At 34.7% G+C, this 23,319-nt stretch overlaps 1 protein-coding gene and 1 long non-coding RNA gene across 7 annotated transcripts; one reads left to right on the plus strand and one right to left on the minus strand.

Annotated features, from left to right (window-relative positions):
- Nucleotides 1–4,408: 4,408 nt before the first annotated feature.
- LOC106176107 (uncharacterized) lies at nt 4,409–23,299 on the minus strand. Of its 6 annotated transcripts, none has more exons than XM_087007462.1 (13): nt 23,191–23,299; nt 21,383–21,494; nt 16,923–19,479; nt 16,284–16,402; nt 15,881–15,971; nt 13,543–13,722; nt 13,160–13,281; nt 12,602–12,808; nt 11,959–12,046; nt 11,317–11,471; nt 10,859–11,006; nt 8,927–10,395; nt 4,409–6,687 (listed from the first exon to the last, which is right to left on the minus strand). In XM_087007462.1, exons 3-12 carry the CDS (start codon nt 18,157–18,159, stop codon nt 8,930–8,932), a joined length of 3,813 nt encoding a protein of 1,270 aa, XP_086863588.1. In that variant the 5' UTR covers nt 18,160–19,479; nt 21,383–21,494; nt 23,191–23,299; the 3' UTR covers nt 4,409–6,687; nt 8,927–8,929. The 6 variants fall into 6 exon arrangements, with proteins under 6 accessions (XP_086863588.1, XP_086863583.1, XP_086863584.1 ...); XM_087007457.1 differs by having other exon boundaries at nt 13,543–13,725; XM_087007458.1 differs by having other exon boundaries at nt 13,543–13,725; nt 21,383–21,526; nt 23,191–23,293.
- Nucleotides 13,934–16,004, plus strand: LOC112042511 (uncharacterized). The gene is made up of 2 exons (XR_015333315.1): nt 13,934–14,529; nt 15,031–16,004. It is a non-coding gene; the product is annotated as an uncharacterized LOC112042511 (long non-coding RNA).
- Nucleotides 23,300–23,319: the final 20 nt, after the last annotated feature.

Raw genomic sequence — 23,319 nt, forward strand, 5'->3', positions numbered from 1 at the left:
ACTGTGACGACAAACTGCCATAGAAACAAGTGTGAGATTGCTCTATAAGTAAAGGTACATACATGTCATTTAATCATTTTATACTTTTATGGGTGGATTAGGGTAGACACGCATTTTCATGATGCAATCACAAATCATTAAAAAGACAACTTAAATATATGAGATGCAACATGGGGCTACAAAAAAAAAAAAAAAAAAAAAAGCCTTTAAGGGGTCTGTTGAAGATTGAAATCTGCCAAGAAAAAAATTGAATTTCTGATTGAAGTTTTCTGTGATGTTGACAGACATAAATTAACCCATCATTCTACTTAAAGAATGTGTTATCTAAATAATTTAAGTAGATGTCTCAGATATCAGCATACCTCCATAAGGAGGTCAGTCAATCTAAAAACATCATAAAATGTCTTAAAGCATTTATTACATGTATACTGATTTCCCTTAAAGGTACACAGTATAAGATTTCCATTGAAAAAACTGTACCTAACCAATTTTCCTGGGGTAAAAGATATTCTTTCGCCTGTCCAGCCAACCTTTGATCCTCCCTTCCTGACACTTGCCATAGGTCTCTTAAAATCTGGCCAAATTTAAAAGTCTTTAAGAGGGTCCTACGTGTATATCTTACAAAGGCCTACCTTTGGCAAAATAACTTCTTTTACATGAAATACTCATTTTGAAATGAGCCCAATTAAAACACACACACACACACACACACACACACACACACACACATTTTAGAACAAACTCTTTTTTTGTTTGATGCACCAAATGTTAATTGTCAGTTTCCCTGCTTTATAAATTGGTATGAGATAGTTATCAGTTTCCAAGTTATGTAGCCCATTAGGAATTAAGCTGTTAATATGTAAATTTGCATAGTCAACAACAACATGTAGAGTAAAAACTACAATCTGGTTCCAATGATTGGTTTTAAATGTTTTTGTTTAGGAGATATGAGTCCCTCATCAAGTATTTCATTAAACAAATTAAGGCTCTTTACTATGAAATTTAGAAGGAAGAATTTTAAAGAAAAATTCCTGGCACTGGATTGTTGCAATTAAAATGGTATTCAAATGATGTGGGAAGCTTCTCAGGTGAGGGAAATGTGTTTGAAATTAATATCATAGTTTTCACTCCAAAAAAAGCAAAAAAAAAAAAAAAAAAAAAAAAAAAAATGCTGCTATTATATCATCAGCACAAGTTGGCAAATTCACACGAATGTACTTCTGATGTAACAGCTTGTCTTCAAATAAGTTCAGCAAAAACTGGCTTATGTAACTTAACATGTGCTTAAAATCCTACGCTTTGTCACTTAAAAGTAAAAACCTGCACAGCAAATGTCAAGAATAGCAATTTTTATCAGATAACGCACTTTCTCAATGACAAATAAAAATTAGGAAAAGGAAATATTGTGTCCAGTTGTGCAAGGTAACAGTTTTTATATCCTGCATGATACAAAGGTCGTTTTATTCTCCAATAAATGCCAACAAATTGAGAAAGAAGGATCCTTTCACAATGCCAATATGTCAGATGACTTTGTCTACTGGAGCAAACCAATTTACAAATCTGTAACCAATTATTCCAACCAACCTTCATCAGAACAATTCACTGGGGTCAACTAGGACAGCTTATTTAACTTACCAGACAACAAAACAAATGGATACAGTAAAAAAGTAAAGAACAGCAACTTTGCCATAAGCTTAACATTGCAGTTATTAACATGTCCACTCTAATTTGGCTCCCAACACAGCACCAGTGCTTTGTTTATACAGGTTTTATTCAACAAGCACCTTGAATCAATTTTAAATAAGTGTGCCTTCAAGGCAAACTGAATCATCCCCATGGTAAGAAAAAAGGCAAGGAAATTTGATTTAAGAATCTGTGATCCTTGAAGCAATTTGCAATTAGTTCCATTAGTTCCCACTTTCATTACGTTAATTATTATTGGCATTTATATTTGTAATCTTCCTTCCATACATAAGCTCTTCTAAATCTCATTTAGTCAGAGCAACTTTTTCCCCCCAAGTGTTGTGTACTTTTATTTTTGCGAAAACACTTAATTGACACACCTCGGTGCCCTTAAACAACTGTCTCAAATTTTTTTCTAACCCAGTTGATGAAATTTCTGAAATTGCCATGGGGCTGTTCAAATGTGAACAGTTCTGTACTGGCAAATAGTGCCAGAAGAAAAATCCCAACGAGCCAATTACCCCAGCTGGTCTCTCAATTACTTCCCAATCAGCACAATAACTTTAAAGAGTTGTTAGGTAACAATTGATGCAAGATCAAGTCACATTAGACCACATGTTTTGGCGGTCAGCAAATCTGACATTAAGGGAGCATATACATAAGGTCCCTATCCTGCATTTCAATTGGTCAATCTGTAAACTGCAATAAAGCTGGACTGTGCACAGCATGTTAGAAAGTATGAACCTTCCAACTGCATGTACGGTAGTTCGAACTACTGGTATTGCAGTTTGTTGTAAAATTTATATGATCAACATATACATTTATCAAAATTACATTGAAGCCCGTGTGAACACAACAATTAAACTGCCAATTACAGTTTGTAATACAAGTACAAAGTGTTCTAATCTAATAACTGCACATTTTCCAGAGCCAACCGGAAATAAAAGCTCTCTGTCAGAATCCATTCTTAACCTTCAACTGACTTTCTTCAGTAAGACGATCTGCCTCTAGCTAACTACATACACTTGGAAAGGATTTGTCCCTTGCTGGGTGTATTTACATTCCACTTTTTGTCCTTAGAATTGTGCATCTCCCACTCAAGGCAGCCAATTACAAAGATTTTCTTTAACAAAAAAGTTACATCTGCATAGAGTTTATCAAAACTTGAAGTGGCTTTGAAGTGAACATGATGTAAGTTTAAAATAATAAAAGTAAGACTGCGGAAAAATATAAGGCACTAGCAAAGACACCTTTGCAGATTATAATGGCAGAATTCACCGTTACCTTGGACATAATAACGAATTCATAATTTTGTCCATGCCGTTACACAGATTATGACACGTATGCACAGTTAACCAGTTTCCATTGGTCATGGTTTTATATGTTTTTTTAACCAGAAGACTGCTTATTTATTCATTCATACATCATTCATGATATAACAATATTTATGACATTCTTTGTAATAAAAATAACTTTTGAAATTTGCTTGCACATTTTGCATGCACAGCATTGCTTAACAACTTGTCGCTTATCAAAAATAAGACAAATGAAGTTTTAAAACAATGAAGATGGCCAAGAAAATGTATAAACAAAATGTGAAAATAAAAAATAAAAGAAAGAGAAAAAATATGACAGGAAAAAATGGAAGCCACCCCCCCTCCCCCAGGTTCCATCAAAAGAAAAGATAAGGGCATATCCGCATTTAACTTCTAGAGAGAGGACAAGAAAAAAACTGTCACGTCCAGATAATGAAATATTGATAATGTTTCCAAACACAAATGAATTACAATAATAAATTACACACTTCTTTACAAAGAAATGTTATACTTATACAATACCATTACTATGGGCATTTAGAAAATGTAACTACATGTAGGGCAGGACTTCAAACCAACAGATTTTCAGTCACACCTTGGAAATGCCTAGATGTAAAAAGTGCTAAATTCACAAAAGAAATTATAACTTTCAAAAAAAAAAAAAAAAGTATCCAATCAGGCCATTTTTACATTATCTAGGGCTGTACTTCAGCCCTTTGAATCGTTCTTGTAGATTTAAGAATAATAAGTGGCATGTTTTTCCTTTTATGGTGTTTACAATGAAAATGCACGGTGACACTAACATGGCTGGTGGCTAAATGTCCAGACGCCATGTCTCTCCATAAAAAAGGGTGTCAGAGCTTGAACTTACAAGGATACGACAAATACTTTCAATAGTTCAATGCCCCTTTACGCAACCTACAGCTGTTACCTATTACTTCAACAATTGATCACGCAACACTTGAACCTTCTACATGTGGTAATCGGAGCAAATGACATGGACAATGAAAACAGAGATGTTTATGTGAAAAATCCCACTTCATCACACCCATGAAATTTAACAAACTGTTGAGAATTAAACTCATGAAATTTAACAAATCGTTTAGAATTAAATGTTGTAATAATGTGATTTTGAACTTGTTGCCAACTACACTTATTAAAAGGGCTACACCCACTAACAAGGAATAAAGTTAAACAAAGTTAACATGTAGCGCAGTGCATGGTGTAAGGGTGATTACTGTGATTACAAAAAAGTTACGTACAGTAAAAGCCAAGAAAAATACTTAGAAACAGTCAATTGAGGCTTCATAGTTTACTTATATTTAAGTGTATTTGGAGAAAGGATTTTCACTACATTTCACTTTTTCCCCAACCAAACAGCAAAGTATGCAGACACAAAAGTATTGAAATTATGTAGTAGGTTCAAAATATTTACAAAAATATTTATTTTATCTTCATGAATTTTCTAGTGCATGCACTCTTGGCAGATACTAAGGTTTAGGAGTTTAAAATATATTCTTGTCAAATAATGTCTGTCAATCGTAACACTTCCCCTGTTTGCAAAAAATTGTGACCCCTTTGACCTCAAGGTGGAGGGCAAAAAATTAACTATTAAATATACAAAAAATAGTTTAAATCACCCACGTTTGAAATTTTTAATAGCACCCAATGTTAAAAAGGAACTTGATGCCTGACTAGTAAAAAAAAAGTGAAGATAAAATAAGTGGACATCACAACCTAAACATTGACTAACCTTGTACATTAAAAGTACATCAACCTTGTACATTAAAAGTACATCAACCTCTACATTATAATATAATTATCATTGAACAAGGACTCCTTTCTTGCAAACCAATCCATAACTCTATCGCCCAACATTTTTCTTTTCTATAAATCAAAGCAGCCTGTGGTACAAAAATGACATTTCAATTAACTAGCATGTGATTACTATTACATCATGGGTGATGTCATCTTGAGGTCGGGACCAACGCCTGAAAATTTTTGAGTTGCTGAAGTCAAGATCAAGCTCCTCAATGGTGGAGATCAAAGGTCACTATGGGTCAAGATAAACGGTATGTCGTTAAAAGTCATAAATAAAAGAAAAGACAAATAAAGTTCGAGAAAGTTTATGCAAACCTTTGTGCGAATTGTGAAGAATACATTTAATACAAAATGATAAAGTTAACTATATCTCACAACCAATAAAAAAATGAATATAAACATATACAAAGTATACAAAATATTGCACAGGTGCACCGTACTCCTAAATAATAAAAACTCATGTCTCATCCATCAAAATGTCAACTTTGCGCAGCTTCCATCAAGAGACTACACTGGTGACATAAACAGCATGTCTTGCTTCACACACTTATCCATTTTTCTTTAAGGTCATATTTCAGCCAACCTGTAGCTATTTTCTAGGTTTAGGAAGTCTGAAATTTTCATATGCTATACTGTTCCACAGCATGTAATCATTTGATTGTCTATTTCATTCCCTTTCAGTGTTGGTTGCCTATGCAGGTTATCATGCTGCGCAGCAAACAATAACTAAAAATATTATGACCCCATACTTCATCATACACTTTTACATTTCTTGAAAAATATCATTAACAAAGTAAACTTTTTACAAATAGCAAAAAATATTCAAAACCTAATGTATTATTTATATCACTTATCTAATATGCATAACAATTATCAATTAGCAGAAAATAAATTGATATCAATATAATGTAAGTATTTGTCAGCCAAGTCCATGATCACCAGTGAAAAGGTTAGTGTCAAGTCAGCTCTGAAGCTCAGGGTGATGATCACCTGACATATAAAACAAAGCTCTAAATAAACTTTCCATTTTACCCATGATAACAATTGCACTTAAAGGTACATCTCTGTGCATTCCATTACTATGATCAATAATATAAAGTCTCTTGGTTATACATAAATCATATCAATATATAAAGGCACAACATTTGTAAGTTTTGTATATTTTATACAACAGTTATATTCAAACCTTTATATGAAGTTAACAATTTCCAACTTGCCTCTCCTGATACCCCCTTCGAAAATTATAAAAAATAAATTATAACTGCTTTAAAGCTAAAGGCAAAAGAGGAAGAGTTGTTTGTGTTTTGATTATTTCAAAATGAAGCAACTTTTTGGTACTTGATATTCACTATATGACTTATATAAGTAATGCTTAAAATATAAGATTCTATTTGTTGTAAAAAAACTCCCTAAAAATCTAAACTCACACATGGAAGCATGTACAGTAACAGCAACAGATGGCAATGAATTATTATTGGGATCACAAATGTGAAAAGAAAATGCTTTTGGATACAATGATTAGGGTGACTGAAAAAGGTGAATTAACAATTACGGGTTGAGATAAAAAATGGAATGGAAATCTCTTTAATGACATTTTTTGCTTCCAAGGCCATGCCTTTAAAAGGTGTAATTAATTTGTTACAAAACATCTGACAATTTTGTCGTGTGCTTAAGACATATGTTTGCACAATCACAATCATAAAACATAACTCTCCTGTTAGCATTATAACTATAGCATGTGCTATACTACTATCTGCATGCAATAGCCACTTATCTGGGCCAGTGCTTCAACCTTTAATAATGTTCAATGACTTGGAACAACAAAACTTCCGGAATTTCCACATACAGAGTGTCCTGGTGGGGCAATCTGAAAAATGAGGAAATAATGAAATCGGGTTAATTAATAACATCAAATAAAAGGCTTTCAGCAGGTTTTGTTCAAAGCATTTGGCGCAGATCCAGAGTAACAAATGTTAAAATCAAGTTTGAACGCACTTTTTTTACATGCAGCCAGTTTTGGTTCTTCATGAATGCCATACCAACCAGGGGCGTAGCTTTTTGTATTACCAAAATTCAATTGTGTGTAAATAAACATGAAAGTAAAACTGTTTTTTCTAGGGTCTGATATGTGTGAAAAGGTTAAACACTTATATAAACAAGTTTGAAAATCTCTGCTTCTGTGTAAAAAATTGAATGCCTTCAAAATAAACATATGCAAAATACCAAAAGATAATGAGCCCAAGAACCATGTACCCGTAACCAAGACATCGCAATAAAAAAGAGAAGAAAATTAAAGTTCCATTTTTTCTACTCAATGAAAATATTAAGCATATCATTAAAACATGCACAATAATTGTGACACAATGCTAACAATCAAGATTTGTCTATATTCTACTACACAGGGAAAGTACAGATTAAATCTTTGGTAGGTCATTAAAACAGTCCTAAATAGAAATTCAACTTGGTTTCTTTTAACATTATAGAGGTCTGAAAGTCTAAAATACATATAATATCTTTTATATATGCAAATGCATATACATGGGACTCTGATGCTTTAGAAAACGCTTCTGTATGGTATTTCTACGAACAACTTAAAAAAAATACAGCTATTTTTTGTACCACACATGTTGAGACAAGTGGTACCATCCACAATTAAATCAACTGCCAATTCACAGCAGTGTTGTCATCCAAACTCCAACCAAAAAACCTTCAAAATTATGTCAAATTTGCTCTCATTTTCTGTGTTTATCATATGTCAAGGACCTAGAAAAACTAGGTAAAATAAACCAATCTGATTTAAAGAAGTGAACAGGAATGAGATACACGTAATTAGCAAAACCCAAGAGTTTCATAAATGCAATCACCAGTTCCACAAATCATTTTGTGGGAGTCTTAATGACTATTATCCTCACTAAACAACGTCATTGGTGTCCCACAGAGGAGAATCAAGGGCGTTAAATTAGTGCCACACAAAGTTGATATCGCTTAACATTTTCTCGCTATTTTGCTTGGCGTCTCCATTTACCAGACTAAATGTTATAAAACCAGGCAACAAGCAAAAGAAGTTGCCATAGCCAAGAAATGTGACAAGACAGATGTTTTGGAAAAATAGAAACATGATGCACCGCCCTTAATTTCACAGAATTCAATTTTCCATTGAGCCTGCAAACTTTTTCAAGCATGAGTCATCTTATTTTTAATTCTGAAAGAGATAGTATAGGGGAAAGTTTGCTTACTATGTAGGAACTTTTTTCAACCGAGATGATTGCTAGCATTAAAAAATATTGGCAAACTGTGAAGAAATATAAAAATATCAATGTTCAAACTGTGAAAAATACGTAATCAATTTTACTTTTTGTTCTCTGACAAAACTTATCAGTGAATGATGAAGAAATATTTCATTTAAAATCCAGTTTGTCTTAATTTCACAGTTACAACACACATTGGGCATGTCCTGAGCTCAGGCACATCTTTGAAGAAGTATTATAATTTTTCATAGATGGTGAGATATTAATCCAAAAATAATATGTGTTAGGTTTCCTAATTCAAAGAACAACTGTGGGCCACATAATGCAGTCTTGGCATATGATAAAATCTTACAATCTGCTGAGGCATAGACCATTTTTTTTTCTACAGACCATTAGGTTACATATCTATCACCAGGCAAGCGACACAGTTTAACTCAATAACATTAGAGTGCGTGGGACAATAAAAAGATTAGATTTGCACCCTATGGTAAGAAATTGTAATCATATGCACTGCTGAGACAGCGTTCTAATTATACTAGTAACAATACTCAACCAAGCCAACAGAACCAAATTGTAAATGCCTTTACGCTTGTTACATGTAGCTAGTGTACTGGATTTGGATTTACTAGAAGTTTGGAGGTGTGTGTGTGTGTGTGTATGTGTGTGTGCATGTATGTGTGTGTGCACATGTAAGTGCATGCATGCGTGCGTGCAGCCTCATTAGGGTCTGTACCACTTGTGAGGATATGGATTTTCTAGCTTCTATTGAGAGATTAAAATTAGTCATTTAAGGCAAGAGAAATATTTGAAAGGAATAAGACCTTTCACACACCCCATTCCAGCCTTCATGGCACTCACCATTCAATCTTCACTCTCTTCTTTATTCCATATCTTAGTCAGGCGCGGGGGTGGGGGCCTATTGGGCCTCTGTCTGATAGCACTGGCGCCCACCTGCAGGGGAGGAAAAACCGCCGACTCCACCTTACTGGGGACATCGATGGCACCATCTACTGAGCGCGTTCTTGGTCTCTGCCCAGGCCGCGGGGGTCTCTGCCCTGCTGCCTTTTTGTCACCTCTATCCGGGGTGGTGCTGTAACCTGATAACGTGTCACTTTCAGATTGGCTTCTTTTGCTGAGTTTAGGAATTGTAACATGACCTTGTCCCAAGGTGGTTCTTGGTTTTGGTTTAACAGGTGTTCCACTCTCCTGGCCTTGACCTTGACCCATTTTTGACCGTGGTTTCGGCTGAGGTACGGTTCTTTCTGGTGTCCGATTTAATGGCGCACCATTGGAAGCTTGCTCCCCATCCTCAGAATCTCTACCATCAACTTTGTCTGATGTGGATCTCAGTTTTAAATTAGGTTTAACAGGCAGAGATGGCTTAAGTTTAGGAACTGCAGGCTTAGAGCTGTTACCTTCAACAGAAGCAACTACGGGAGAAGCTGCAGCAGCATCCTGAGGGACTGAACTCGCCTCTGGTCTCTTCCTTCTAGCTAGGATAGACTCTAATTCTGACATGTGAGATTCTCCATCATTGTTCTTGCGTACAGGCTTAATGGCAGCTATTGGTTTCTTTGGAAGATCTGGTTTGCTGCCTATGCCAACTCCTGGTTTACTACCTGAATCAATTCCCAATAAGACAGGGGGATGTTCTGTACTGTCTTGTTTCGTCTCCACTTGCTGGGTTTTTGGTTCATGCTTATTGTCAAACCCCCCTATATCAGTTGTTTGAGGGAGATGTAATGTTTGTCCTGTAACAGTTTGTTTTATTTTCTCTGGATCAGGGGGTTGCGGTCTAGGTGGTGGAGCGCGGTGAACTGGTCTGGAGACTTCAGTTGCATCCTTTCGTACCCTCTTTGTGGGAATTTTCACAAGGCGAGGTATCACCCATCTTGTGGGGACAGCAGGCTTCTCTTGCCTCTTCCTTATTATAGTTTTAATTCTATGAGCCTCTAGGTCTGCTGTGCTGCTTATCAACTGTGGGCCTGATATCTCAAAACTCTTCTTGCTGGTAGCACTCTCTGGGCTTGGCAAATCTGCCATTTCTATCGACTGGTCAGGTTTTTTGGGGAAATCAATTTTCGGCACATTGGGTTTTTTCTTTACCACTGCACTGCTTGGGGAAAATGTTTTTAACTCTACATTTGCTTCAGGTGACTTTGGAGAAGACTTCTTTGTAGCTTTTGGAGCAGGTGGTGCTGGCCGTTTAGGCTTCCTCTTTAGCGTACTGCTCTTTGATAATTCTACAATGGGTGCCAGGGTACCACTTCCTGCCACACCTGATGATGTTGTTGTATCTGAAGCCAAGGTAGGTGGTGGTGGAAAATCTGAAAAATATTAAAAATATTCAACATGGTTATCTAATTCAGTTAAAGTTAAGATGAAAATTTAGAGTTTTCACTAATAAATTCATCAAATTTAATATACCACTTAAAGTTTCTGGTGGAACATCTTTATAAATTTCATCTCTAACATTGACATTTTATTTAACAATAATTAAACAAAAGAAAAAATGAACAGTCAATAATACAGCAATGAAAAACAAAAACAATAAACATTTTGAAACACAGTTTGAAACACAATGCAAATATGAAAATCACATACTTAAAAACTGAAAAAACAACATGATTATAACATCCAGGCCTTCTACTCTGTACATTCTCCATTAAAATGAAGACCAAAAATATGATCAAAATCATTAAGAGGAAGCCGAAGAAGAAGAAGAGAACGAAGAAGAAATAGAAGAAACAGTGTACTTAACCATTATTTCACAATCAAAGCCATACTCACCAGATGATATAAATTCGATGTATGATGCAGCAGAAACCCTTTGGTCATTGATTTGGTCAGTTGTCTGGTCAATGTCTCCTCTGCCAACACTGAGTTGGACATACTGGTAATCAGTGCTTTTAGGAACATCCTGGTCTTGGTCAATGATCTAGTGAAAAAAAAACTTTACAATGAGCATAAAGACAGTAAGTATACTTCAAAAATTGTACACTAATCTACATCTTTGTTTACTGTGTTTACAGTTAATTCTCATTACTTTCATTTTTGTTATATTTGATAAAATAAAAGATAATTCCACAACAAATTCATTTAGCTGACTTAAAAAGCATACATACTTGAGAAATCTGTCATAAGTATATTATGTGGCAACAACAACAACAACAACATAATAATAATAATAATAATAATAATAATAATAATAATAATAATGAAGACGTGATGCAATTTGCCACACTTACCTCTAGGTAGGAACCTGGAAACCAGCCCTGCTTTTTGCCATGGAGACCAAACCACCATCCATTTTCCATGATCTCCGTGACAACAATAAGGTCACCTGTGTTAAAGCTGAGGTCACCTGGCAGCTCAGAGTGGTATGCATACAGGGCCTGATGCTCTAAAACACAATTTGAAACACACTTCATCATTATAAATATTCCATTATAGCTCAAACACACAAGGAATACTCAAATTACTCTTAACTTCACTTGTAATAATATTGCAAATTTTCAAAATTCAACATTTAATGATATTCTCAAAAACATACTGTTTTTAAACAAAAAATGTTTTTAGAGTTAAAACATTAACTCTAATAATTCTTTAAAAATTCAGAGTCACTTTTTCAGTTTAATATATATTTAAAATGATTACTCTAGCAAATAGTAAAAAAATAGGGTAAACCTGACTTAACAGTTTTTATTTACTGTATGTTGGAATTGTCTGAATGAAATGTCATAAGTCTACATAGTATGAATACACAAGGATATATGACTGGTAAGTAATGGGAATGCTAAAGCTAAACCAGGTTTTTGGGCAACAAAAAACCTAGAATCAATATCCTTTAGGTATTAAAAAATAATCTAGTATTCAAAATTAGTTCTCACCAATCCCAATGATGTCCTCTGCACCATGATCACGTTGTTGATTCCTCTTTAGATGTTCATATGCTTTGGAATACAGAGGTTCCATAACCTACCAATGAAATTGGAATAGATAAACAGCTGTTAAATTTCAAAAATTCTGAAACAATTGTCATGAACAAGCAATTAATCTAATGACATTCAACATGTTCTTCATATATCAACTACAACATGGAAAACCAAAGGCGACATGCTTTTAAGCTGTTATTAACAATAGTAAATCATTCAATTTTAAAATAAAGAAATGACAAAGTTTACTTGTCTAATTACATTATCACAGGTATGTGCTTAACTTGCAGTCAGGACGTGTTGAACTTATGCAGACATTCAATAATGAAATACCAAAACAAATTTATGGCAAAATAGCAAAAAGCAATTATAGTGCATACTACACACAAAATTAACCTTAGCCACCATTCAGAACAGTGGACTAACTAGTCCATGGATCAAAAATGGCGACCCACTGAAAACCTTGCCATCTAATCCCCTTATAGACACTGAATAGATTCCTCGCAGAAATTAGGCAACAAGCATTCAAGTGGGTCTGCCATGTTTGATACACGAACCAGTTTATCCGCTGTTGTGAATGGGACCTTAGATTACACACTTCCGTCTCAACAGACTGGTCATCCCCTCCAACCTCTTGGACGTAACTGGACGGGAACCAGCCCTCCTCTCCAGAGACGTCCAGTGTCCCCCACATCCAGTCCTGCTGGTGATCTACAGCCTTCACTACTATCACGTCCCCTTCTGATAGCTCCAGCTCTCCAAACTCTGCCGCATGGTACGGGTGGAGGACTTTGTAATACTTTTCCTGAATAGTTAAATGTTCTACATGTTTATAATGTATTAATATTGTTATTGAGTATTCCCTGCATATATATATATGTGCATGCATATAAAAGATGCAATGCAAGAATCCAAACAGTGAAGCAAATCAAATCATTTGAGTCTTGATCATGTCAAATCTAAAAACTGATATTCAATAACACCAATGAATTTTGTTTTTACATATATATATATATATATATATATATATATATATATATATATATATATATATATATATATATGGCACTGTCTCTGGTTTTGACATAATGGATTCTGAAACCTCTAAAGATTTTCAACTTACAACTGTTAATACAACAATTCATTTGTTCCTTACCCTCTCTAGGAATATGGTGTTATCATTAACATAGTCATTATGTGGTTGTTCTGTCTCCTGTTTGGTTTTCTTCTTCCCAAAGGTTTCAGCTGTAGTCTCAGTATAACCATAGTTAGAAATGCCTGTGGTTATAGAATAGAAAATAAAACAATAGTTTAATAAGATGAAAGTCCATAACAAACGCCTTCTTTTACCTCATTAATTGAATTTTGATGCAATCAAATGAAATGCAATACTCAGTACTGCTATTAGCACAAAAATTCATGCATCAGCATGCCTATTTACATTTTCTGACACACACACACACACACACTGTACATGGTAACACATGAAAAAAATGTGTAAATAACTGTATAATGACCACCAGCCAGCACAATCCATACCTCTGCTTCCCTTCACCACTTCCACATAATTGCCAGGAAACCACCCCTTCTTGTTTCCCAGTTTTCCCAGCCACCAGCCACTGTCATCCCGTTCCAGCACATCAATAAGGTCTCCTGAACACAGGGAGATCTGATCCTCTGCCTGGGATTTATATGGGTAAACCACTTCATACTGATTCACTACTGGAATGACACAAGTGATACCATTACTAATTTGACATTCGAAATTTTCATAAATTCTGACCTTCCTGCTGGTCATTACTGCAGTAGACATTTTCCAATATTTACTGCACAATCCATCCAGATATCTTCTTAATTCATTTTTAAAGCTAAACGTAGACGGTAGAAGTAAGAAGGCCATTCACTGCAGCAAGTCCCTACTGCACACTCAGCACAGTGAAGATTGCATCTGTTTTTCTTTTCTTTCTTTCCTTATTTTTTGTTAAGAATGTCTTTTTCACGACCACTCATGCGGCAGTATACTTTTGTGCGTTTTTCTTCTGTTAAATATAACTGCAAAACTTAATGGACATGAAGTAAAGAAAATTTTACATCATGGAATTTCGCCAAAGTGATTGCTTTGGTGGAAACTGGAAAAGATCGGCAGTGGAACTCAGCACTTAATGAAAATCAAACGGTTCGGTAACAAACAAAACGCAATATTCCTTCAAATATTATAAATAAAAGTGCTCAAAAATCAATAAACCAACCACTTTTCGGAAGTGTTCCTATTTAGACCTAACCACTAACGTACTTCACGGGCGCTGTACGGTCCAGAGCAGACTCCTCAATGTTTACAATCAGTAGTCGCGTGGTTCCGGTTTCAAGAATTGTGGGTACAATATCTAGGTCAAGTTATAGAAAGGTAAAGGTCGAATCGGTTTGCAATCTTGTAAAACTGACTCAGATTCACATCTATCGATGCACAGCAGTGATGTGACCATGAAATTACCAAGGTTTTTACAACGAGTCACGGGCATTCGAAAGGTACGCTATGTCGGATTTTGAACTTAAAATTTCCTATCTACATCGTCACAGTCGGTGATCGAGTGAGTGACTGAGAGCATTTGTTCTCTAATAATTCTAATATTCAAATGCTTTGCAATTTGTTTATAAATGTTTAAAAAAATCGATGCTTGCTATTTATAGTCAAACTTAAAGAAAGATTTCTAATTAAAAGGTGGATTTCTTTATCTCATTTGTTAGTATGTTACTGCGTTTGTTTAAAACTTTAAACCGAATTGTGGCGAGATTTTATTTAATTATTTATGATATAAGTACAAACGCATGACTTAATTTTCGTGCTATAATGGAGCCTGAAAAAAAAATTACCTCAAATTTATATATATGAATGTAAGAACTATAATAATCAAATTATTCCATGGAATTCCAACTAGCTTTTATATACTTTTCTTTTCTTTTCTTTCTTTCTTTTTTTTTTTTTTTTTAATAAACAATTTTTATCATGTCAATATCTCTTCCTTGCAGAGAAGGGAAAAAATGGTCCTAGAGTCGAAAAAGCAAGATACTTCAAGAGGAAATAAGCTTCTCAGAGCATACTGGGAGCCTGTCAAGAAGGCATGCCTCTCAGCACCCCAAAAGGGTGGTATATATGCAATAGGATTACGAGGTTTTAGGCATCCCATTTATATTGGACAGTCTAACAACATCAGAGACAGACTTCAAACACACTTTAGAAAGTCTTCTAATGTACAGGCAATAGACAAATTTGTTAACATTATACCAAAGAGATTATTCAAGGTAAAATATGTGCAGGACAGGCACCATAAAGATTATGAAGGAGTCTATCTTGCACACAATCTGAAACACACAGGATCATGGCCAGTGTTTAACTTAAAACATGGAAATAGTCGAAAGAAAAAGAGCTTCTGGAAATTTTGGGAATGGTGAAGACACCTTTGATTATTAATAATGTGTTAGAGGACATTTTACATGGTTCAGATTACTTCTCATCGGTCACTTGGCCATATTCATCCTGGCTTGATGTAGGTAATTGCAGGTGTCTATAATACAACTCTAGATAAAAAAAAAATAAATAAATAAAAAAAAATTCCAAGATCCACCCTGAAATTCCACCCTTAAAACAAATGTGTGTACATAATATTCTGTTATTTATAATTTATTTATTTATGAGAGAGTGAGAGAGATTGGACTGTATAGTGCCTATAATTGGTAGTATATGGATGTGGCAGCCTTTTACTGAATTCCAAAAATGTTTCTATTTTGATTCCACAAATATGACTTGTATTGTTTAGATGCCATCTGAGAGCAAGTGATGAAAGTCTATTCACAGTTACAGAAAAAAAAAATTAGTTACCTTCAGAAGTTCCTTCTTCTGCATCCAAGGGGCTGGAAATGACTTCTTTAGATAATTCTCTCCCAAAATGTCTGCCAGGTTTATGTATTGGCTGAAAAACATAATAAATATAAAATGAACCTTGTTTCTGTTTTTTTTACTATAAGATTATAAATGATTAATTTACCTTTATAACATACTTCTTTTGCACCAAAAACAAAAAATCCTGCTTTATGGCAAAGTTACTTAAGCGAACAACTGACCAGTTTATAATAACCAATGTGACAAACAATTATCAGAAAAAAAAACTCCAAAATTAACCAATCCATATAAGATTCCATTTCAATAAAATACAGTTGGTGACAATTTTCACAAGTACACTCTATAATGATCTCAGCTAGGCCAGCTGTAGATGTCTACCTACATCTCGATATCTCCGCCTCCTACAGCAAATTATGTACAGGACACCTGCCGTTACCACTCCTATCAATACTACCACCACAGGGACTGATATCACAACTGCTGTCATCTCTGGGGACAAACCTGGAGAAAATTGTTCACAAGACACATTTAGCCAGATGATTTACAATAAAGACTTACAATAAAGAATGTTTATATAATTTATTACAATCAATTCCAGCTCTTTTGAATGGAATTATTGTATTCAATAAGTGTAGCAGAAATACCTGACAATGTTTATTTTTAAAAGGCATTTCTGCTACACCTGTGTGGAAAATACTATAAAATAAGTCATTCACATTTCAATAATGTGATGTCATTAATTGCAGAACATGTCTAAGAAATGCAATGCACAGTTAACTTGCCATGTCTCAAGCAGTCATAAAAATTCCATCTAATCTATAGGCATAAGAAATTCACTTTAACAAATATATCACCTTTAAATTTGAAAGATTATCATCACTTTACAAAATACTTACAAACAGGTATAAAAGTCTAATCTACAGGCATAAAAATTTCACTTTAACAAAAATTTCACATTTAAATTTTAAAGACTATATTCACTTCATGAAAATACTTACAAATAGGTTCAAAATTCTCTTACCTGTCTGTGCTTTGACTATGGTGGCATTACTCTCTGTGCTACTAACTGGGAGACTGGTGGTGAGTATTGGAGTACTGGAAGACTGGGTAGATGACCCCTGGGTACTGGCTGTTGACCCTGGGGTACTGGTTGTTGATCCTGGTGTACTGGTTGTTGATGATACTGTCGTTGTAGAGGAAGTTGATGATGATGTTGTTGTTGTGGATGAACTAGTCATAGTTGTAGGTAATGTTGTTGTTGTTAGTGTCATAGTTGTAGGTAATGTTGCTGTTGTAGTAATAGGTGCTGCTGTTGTTGCTGTCATAGTTGTAGGTGCTGTTGTTGTTATTGTAGTTATAGGTGATGTCACTGTTGTTGAAGGCCTAGTAATATTTGTATCTGAAATTGTTGTTAATGACAATGTTGTCATTACTGTAGAACTTGAAGATGAAGATGAAGATGTTGTAGGTGAAGAAGAGGTACTGGTAGGAGTACCTGTAGTTATATTAGTTGTTGGGGTTGTAATATCTGTGGGTGTCACAGGCACAGTTATAGGTATTGCTGTTGTTGTCGCACCTGAAGATGAAGTTGGTGGCAAAGTTGTTGTTGTTATTGTTGTTGTTGTATTTAAAGTAGAAGTTTCTGTAGGCAATGTTACTGTTGAACTTTTTGGTGACAACACAGTTGTTTTTGTAGTTGCTGTTGTTATGGAATATGAAACAGTTGTACGTAATAAAGAAGTGTCTGTGGAATTAGTTGTTGCTGTCAAATTATTCACATTATCTTGAGTTGTGCTGTTGCCTGCAGCTTCCCTTGTGATAGGTACGGTGGACGAGGTGCTGGTGACAGCCGTCTTTCCTGTAGTTGTTGTTGACAACTCTGTTGCCATGGTTACAGTCTGATTCACAGCATTCTCACTCGGAGTTGAAGCAGTTGTGGCAGTACTGTTAGCCATTGTTGTTGTTGTTGTTGTTGGCATTTGTTGACTGGTCTGTTTACTGTTATCAGTACTTGTTGTTGCCATGGTAGTGTTAGTCACACTTTCCAGAGGCGCAGTTGTCAGCGAAGAAGAATAAGACTCATTAACTGATGGTGAAGCCAACGAAGTTACAGTTAAGTTAGTGTTCTCAGTTGAGGTGAAGTTACTGCCTCCAACAGCAGTGAATGGTGTTGTTATAAACACAATACTTAACCAAGTTAACCAGTACAAACTCATGGTTTGGAATGTTAAAGCTATCATCTTCCTATAAAGAATCATTGCTAAGTAATGGGAGCATACAAATATATATATAAACGCTGAAGACACTGTTATATAATGTGGAAAACTTATCAAATATGGAATGGTAAATACAAAATGGAATGCTTAGGTAAACTGTCTTAAAAATGTACAAAAATATGATTGTCTGATATACTTAGCTTTTCTGCAAGACTAATTTGTAGACAAAAATTATTTGAGAAAATCACATTGATACGAATACCATCTCTATTTAACACTGTAAATGCACCAATCTATAGTTTTGTCTTGTCTCTTTTCATCAACAAGATAACAAGGCATCTCTGGATAACCTCTAACCTCATATTTCATACACTGCTTTGGTTCTTTCCAACCTAGTCAATACATTGCAAAAAGACCATATTAAAGCCACAAAATAATTACAGCAGTTTCACTGTTACTGTATGAATCATCACTTGCCGTGACAGCCAGAACAACTGCAGAAAGCCTCTTTCTCTGGTGGCTGGTCGCAAACAACTTGTTTTTCTCAGTGTCTAAAACGGAGTCAATATGTTTCACAGCTGTCCTCATTCAGTTGAAGTGTTACTTTGCTACTTTTAGTCAACCAATTTGATTATTCTCTCAATGCTGCCAGCACGATCTATACTGTCTATGCATTTCTTTGCCATCTTAGTGCAGCCAACATATTCTGTTGTTGCCTAAATGCAGGCAACTTTTTTTTTGTCAATGTAAATAAGTCAGAGTGTTTAGTTGCTAAATGCTGAAACTTTTGTTTCTTTTTCATAAGCACAAAAGGTACAGTTAATCTGATCCTTAAATTTTAGCTGATATAATTGAGTATGAGGCCTCCAGTATATATATCTTTGTGTGCACCAGGGTTTCTCTTTCTTGGTACAGTGTACCTTCCATGCGTGTTCATAAATATTATTGTCCATTCAGAACACACGATCTGTCTGAAACACCACGCCCTACATGCAATATTTTACATAGCTCATTGCAGCAGTGGTCATAAGGATAATGAAAGAGCAGAAAACACCTGATGACCGACAATGTTAGTGCTGTCACATTGCTGTCAGTGCCCCACTCCTAAAAGCCCCAAATGTGACTATTCGCATTTTCTTCCTTCAAAGTATCAATCCATATTGACAGAACACAAAATTTTGTTACTTTCAGCTTTGTGTCTCCTTTGAGTGCTTCCTCTATCTGCTTCTTCTCACCTTGATATGTGAGTGATTGTAACATGACACACCTGCACCATCAGTTCTTGAGTCACGTCTGATTTATATTTCATGAGCCAGTCCAGTATCAGTTTCGTGGTAAGCTAGACATTGCTTCCTTCTGGCACTAAAACGCAAACAGAAACTGGTCAGCAAGAATGACACACGCATACATATGAAACTAAAAACAAAGAAGCCAGATAAAATGTGGTCTATTTTAGATGGCATTATACAGAAAGAAAAAGAAAAAAATTATTTAGTGACTGAATGTGAAAATGTATCATGGGATCTTCTTTCTTTTGTTAAAATGAACATAAAAAGCATGACTCTGGGAAGTACATGTAATTATATATGTGTGTGATTCAAATGTTCCTTTTTCCATTTTTGTAAATTAAACCAATGAATCAAGATCCATGACAAGGATGCCATAAAACAAATTTCAATTTAAAAATGCCCAACCTGAGGATAGTATCATATGTCAGTTTTTGTTTAAGTGGATAAAATGCAGTTTGCTCAGATATAGATTTTATTCACCATATAATATTAACTCTCTTACCACAATAATCTAATCCTTCGGGGCAATACAAATCTAAAATATGTAAGGCAGCTTACAAATAACTTCCTGGTTAAGAGCATAATACGGGAAACAATATTACATCAAACTTCACTGACTGGAATGATGACCAGCTTTTGTATTTTGACATTTTATTTTATCATGACATTACATATTAAATAACTGTCACTTAACATAAATATTAACATGCGCGCGCACAAACACACACACACACACACACAAAGAGGTTATATTTTGATGACATGAAGTGATTGTTTTGTAATTTGCAGTAATAATTCAATTGTAGGTGTCAGGCACAGACTAAGTCTTTACCATACTATGGAAGATGGTCATAATGTACTCAATTACACAAAATAAGTGGACACACCCTGATGAAAGACTAGCTGTTAACCTAGATTTCTGCATCTCTTGTTGAGTGTGATATTGTGAGAAGAAAACTCAGACAAGAATATTTTTCAGCTAAAACCAGTTACTAGTATTCATTTTTTTCTTTTTCTTAGCAATTTTTTATCCATTAAGTGTCCCAAAAATGATAAAGGCCATGGAACCACTTCTACCTACTTTTTTCTTGAAACCCAAAATCACATAAAATCCAAACAAATCCTTACAAGTTACCTCTCTGGCAACATGACACCTATTTTGTGCTTAAACACTGCCTGGGTGTTATAAAAAGTCTGAGCCTTTTAAAAAATGCCCCAATGTAAATTCCATGTCTGCATGCAGTGACAAAACACTGTACTAGTAGTATAGTAAAGTTACATTCTATAGAGAAACTTACAGGCTGTGAGACACCATGGAAAAAGTTGAATTATACCCATACGCAGAAGAATTGAAATATTTTTAAGATAAATATCATCTGTTCAGTATTTATTTATTTGCTTACTTTATTTTATTCATTGACTTTTTTTGTAAATGCACAGGGAATATTTTACAATTAAAGGGCTCAACAGTGAATGGTGTACAATACGTATGAAAGTTGTATTTTTGTCTGCCATCTATCATTTCTCCAGCAACAGGTCTGTTCCTTAACATGAACATGCACCTACCAATACTATGTAGTATGCTCTCTTCTTCCAGGAATGCATCTCTCTTTTACTTTTCAAGTAATTTGAGAAACCCTTTTGTTAGAAAGAATTTAAACAGGTATTGGGACACAAACGTATGACTTAGACTTACTGTACAAGTGGCTGTAAAAATCCGAATGTAATTCATATACCAGTACTAGTAGAAACGTTTATTTAATAATTACAAGGGCAAATCCCTCCCCCTCCCCCACAAAAAAAAAAAAAAAAAAAAAAGTCACAATATTCCTTTAATTATCCAAACTGTAGGAAAATTCATATGGAATATCTGTTCATTATTTACAATTATCAATTACATTAACTACTCAGCGCAATAATATATACACTCATATAATATTAACTTTATCCACGTGTGTGTACATCTCAATACTCACCTATGGGCATACGTATATACACAAAAGTCATCAAAGGTGGCATTTTCCAGAGAAGTCCACCATTTCTTCAACCCAGCAGAGTACGATGGTTCTTAACTCTTGCTGTCTACAGCTGAAACACGACCAAACACAGATGATGTTGTCCTGTAATAGTATAACATAACTATATTATTCCATAATGTGTATACCTTTCCACAAGCACGGAGGTGACAGTTTGTTTTTACAGACACAATTCCCATGACCCCCACCCACGACACTCCACACCTCCGCACACACAACGCACCAGTCAACTAATCCAGCTTATTTTTGAGCAACATGCCATCATAATCTCCTCTGCTGTCCTAGGTGAATAGCTCTCCTTGTTTGTCTGCCAACAGAATATGATAACTGGGAGTTGACTACAGACACAGCTGAGTCATCCTGGGGTGGTTTTGTTGTATCTTCCTTTGGGATTCAGTGAACCATTCAACTACTGGTAAATGCAGTGTCAGAATGAACAAGGAAGAAGGCATACAAATGTATAATATAACTTCAAGCAATGACTACAAATATTGACAAAATTTCAAGTAATATTACATGATGTGGGACTGTGGCTTAATTATATGTTTGTTCAGATATAATAGCTGTATGCTCTTGTGCACTGTTAATATTACTCTGAAGTGGTTTTAGATGGTATACACTGTGCTGTGCAAGCACATGCAGGTACAAGTAAATAAGAAGTAATAATAAATAACATGTAAAAGATGTGCAAAGTTATTTTTAAAAGGGTTTATTTATATAAGTAACTATTTGAAGCCCAAATTTTAGAGATGTATGAAAAGCCACTTAGAAAAAATTTAATAAGAATTTTTTTCAGTGTGAAGCTATTTGCATGGCCTTGCATTTAGTAAGTATAACATTTAAAGTCACTCAATTCCTGCTACAATACCAGGAGGGTCTAAGCCACGCCCTTTTGGTCACCTTTTAAAGGGATAACAACAGTTTGCTTTGGTCGAAAAAAATGATTTTCCTTGAGTAAATGACAATTACTCCATACTTCCCAATGGATAATGATTCCATTCTGACATTCAAAGTTAGTCCATGATTTTTTTTTTTTTCGTCTATAATTTTTTTTTGTTGAAATTATCTCTTAAGAGATTATTACAGAGGTGCATATAATCGTGATAATCACTGTTCTGGTGTTAAAATGGAATTTAATTATTATATTTCTATGATTTGTTAACAATGTTTTTATTGAGAAATATGAATCCCATATATATGGCTATTTTCTTTTTAAATAGTGAACTGAATTAATCAATAAAATCCTCTGCGCCCAGATTTGCAAAATAATTACTTCTTCTTTTCAGGTAATAAAGGAGGAATATAGGCTTCACATCTGTACAAGGTAGTTACATGTTCTTTAAAACGTACTAGTAAATCTCATGACTGTATTTATATTACATATTACTTATTTACTGCTTTCTAAATGACTTTCAGTGATCCAAATACAATGTACTAATTCATTTTCACAGACGCATATGCAGCCCCAGAATGTGAATATCTAAGTCAATAAAATATAATTTGTGTATACCGACCAAAGAAAACTAGCTTCTGTAATATGTGACCATTAATTAATATATTTTCGATGAGCCATGCTTATATAGTAAATTGTAATGAAAAATAAGTGAATGAATAGAAAATTATTTGATTATCAATGAACGATCCCAAGCCCCACGGTTTTGTTACAAAGGTTAGTCAAACAGCAACAAGTTAGTAAGAACAATTCGTTTTACGAAGGTTATAATTATTACACTATGGTTCAGACTTACCGCAAATCAGAGAATGCTGTTGTTGTGATCCATGTACTTTTATCTCTTCAATTGATGCTGCTGATGAGTGAAAATCATATTAAACGGTGTTTTCTCCATGTACGCTGACACGAAAACGAAACTCCACTT

This window comes from Lingula anatina, chromosome 3 (assembly GCF_051362555.1).
Source record: "Lingula anatina isolate TDL-2025a chromosome 3, LinAna3.0, whole genome shotgun sequence".
Classification (NCBI taxonomy): Eukaryota; Metazoa; Brachiopoda; class Lingulata; order Lingulida; family Lingulidae; genus Lingula; species Lingula anatina.

Coding starts and splice junctions, on each gene's coding strand:
- LOC106176107 (XM_087007457.1), bottom strand. CDS start 18,159: ATGATTCTTTATAGGAAGATGATAGCTTTAACATTCCAAACCATGAGT. Junction 15,972..16,283: donor GGAGGCGGAGATATCGAGAT/GTAGGTAGACAT, acceptor TATGTTTTTCAG/CCAATACATAAACCTGGCAG. Junction 11,472..11,958: donor AGAGGACATCATTGGGATTG/GTGAGAACTAAT, acceptor ATTGTGTTTTAG/AGCATCAGGCCCTGTATGCA.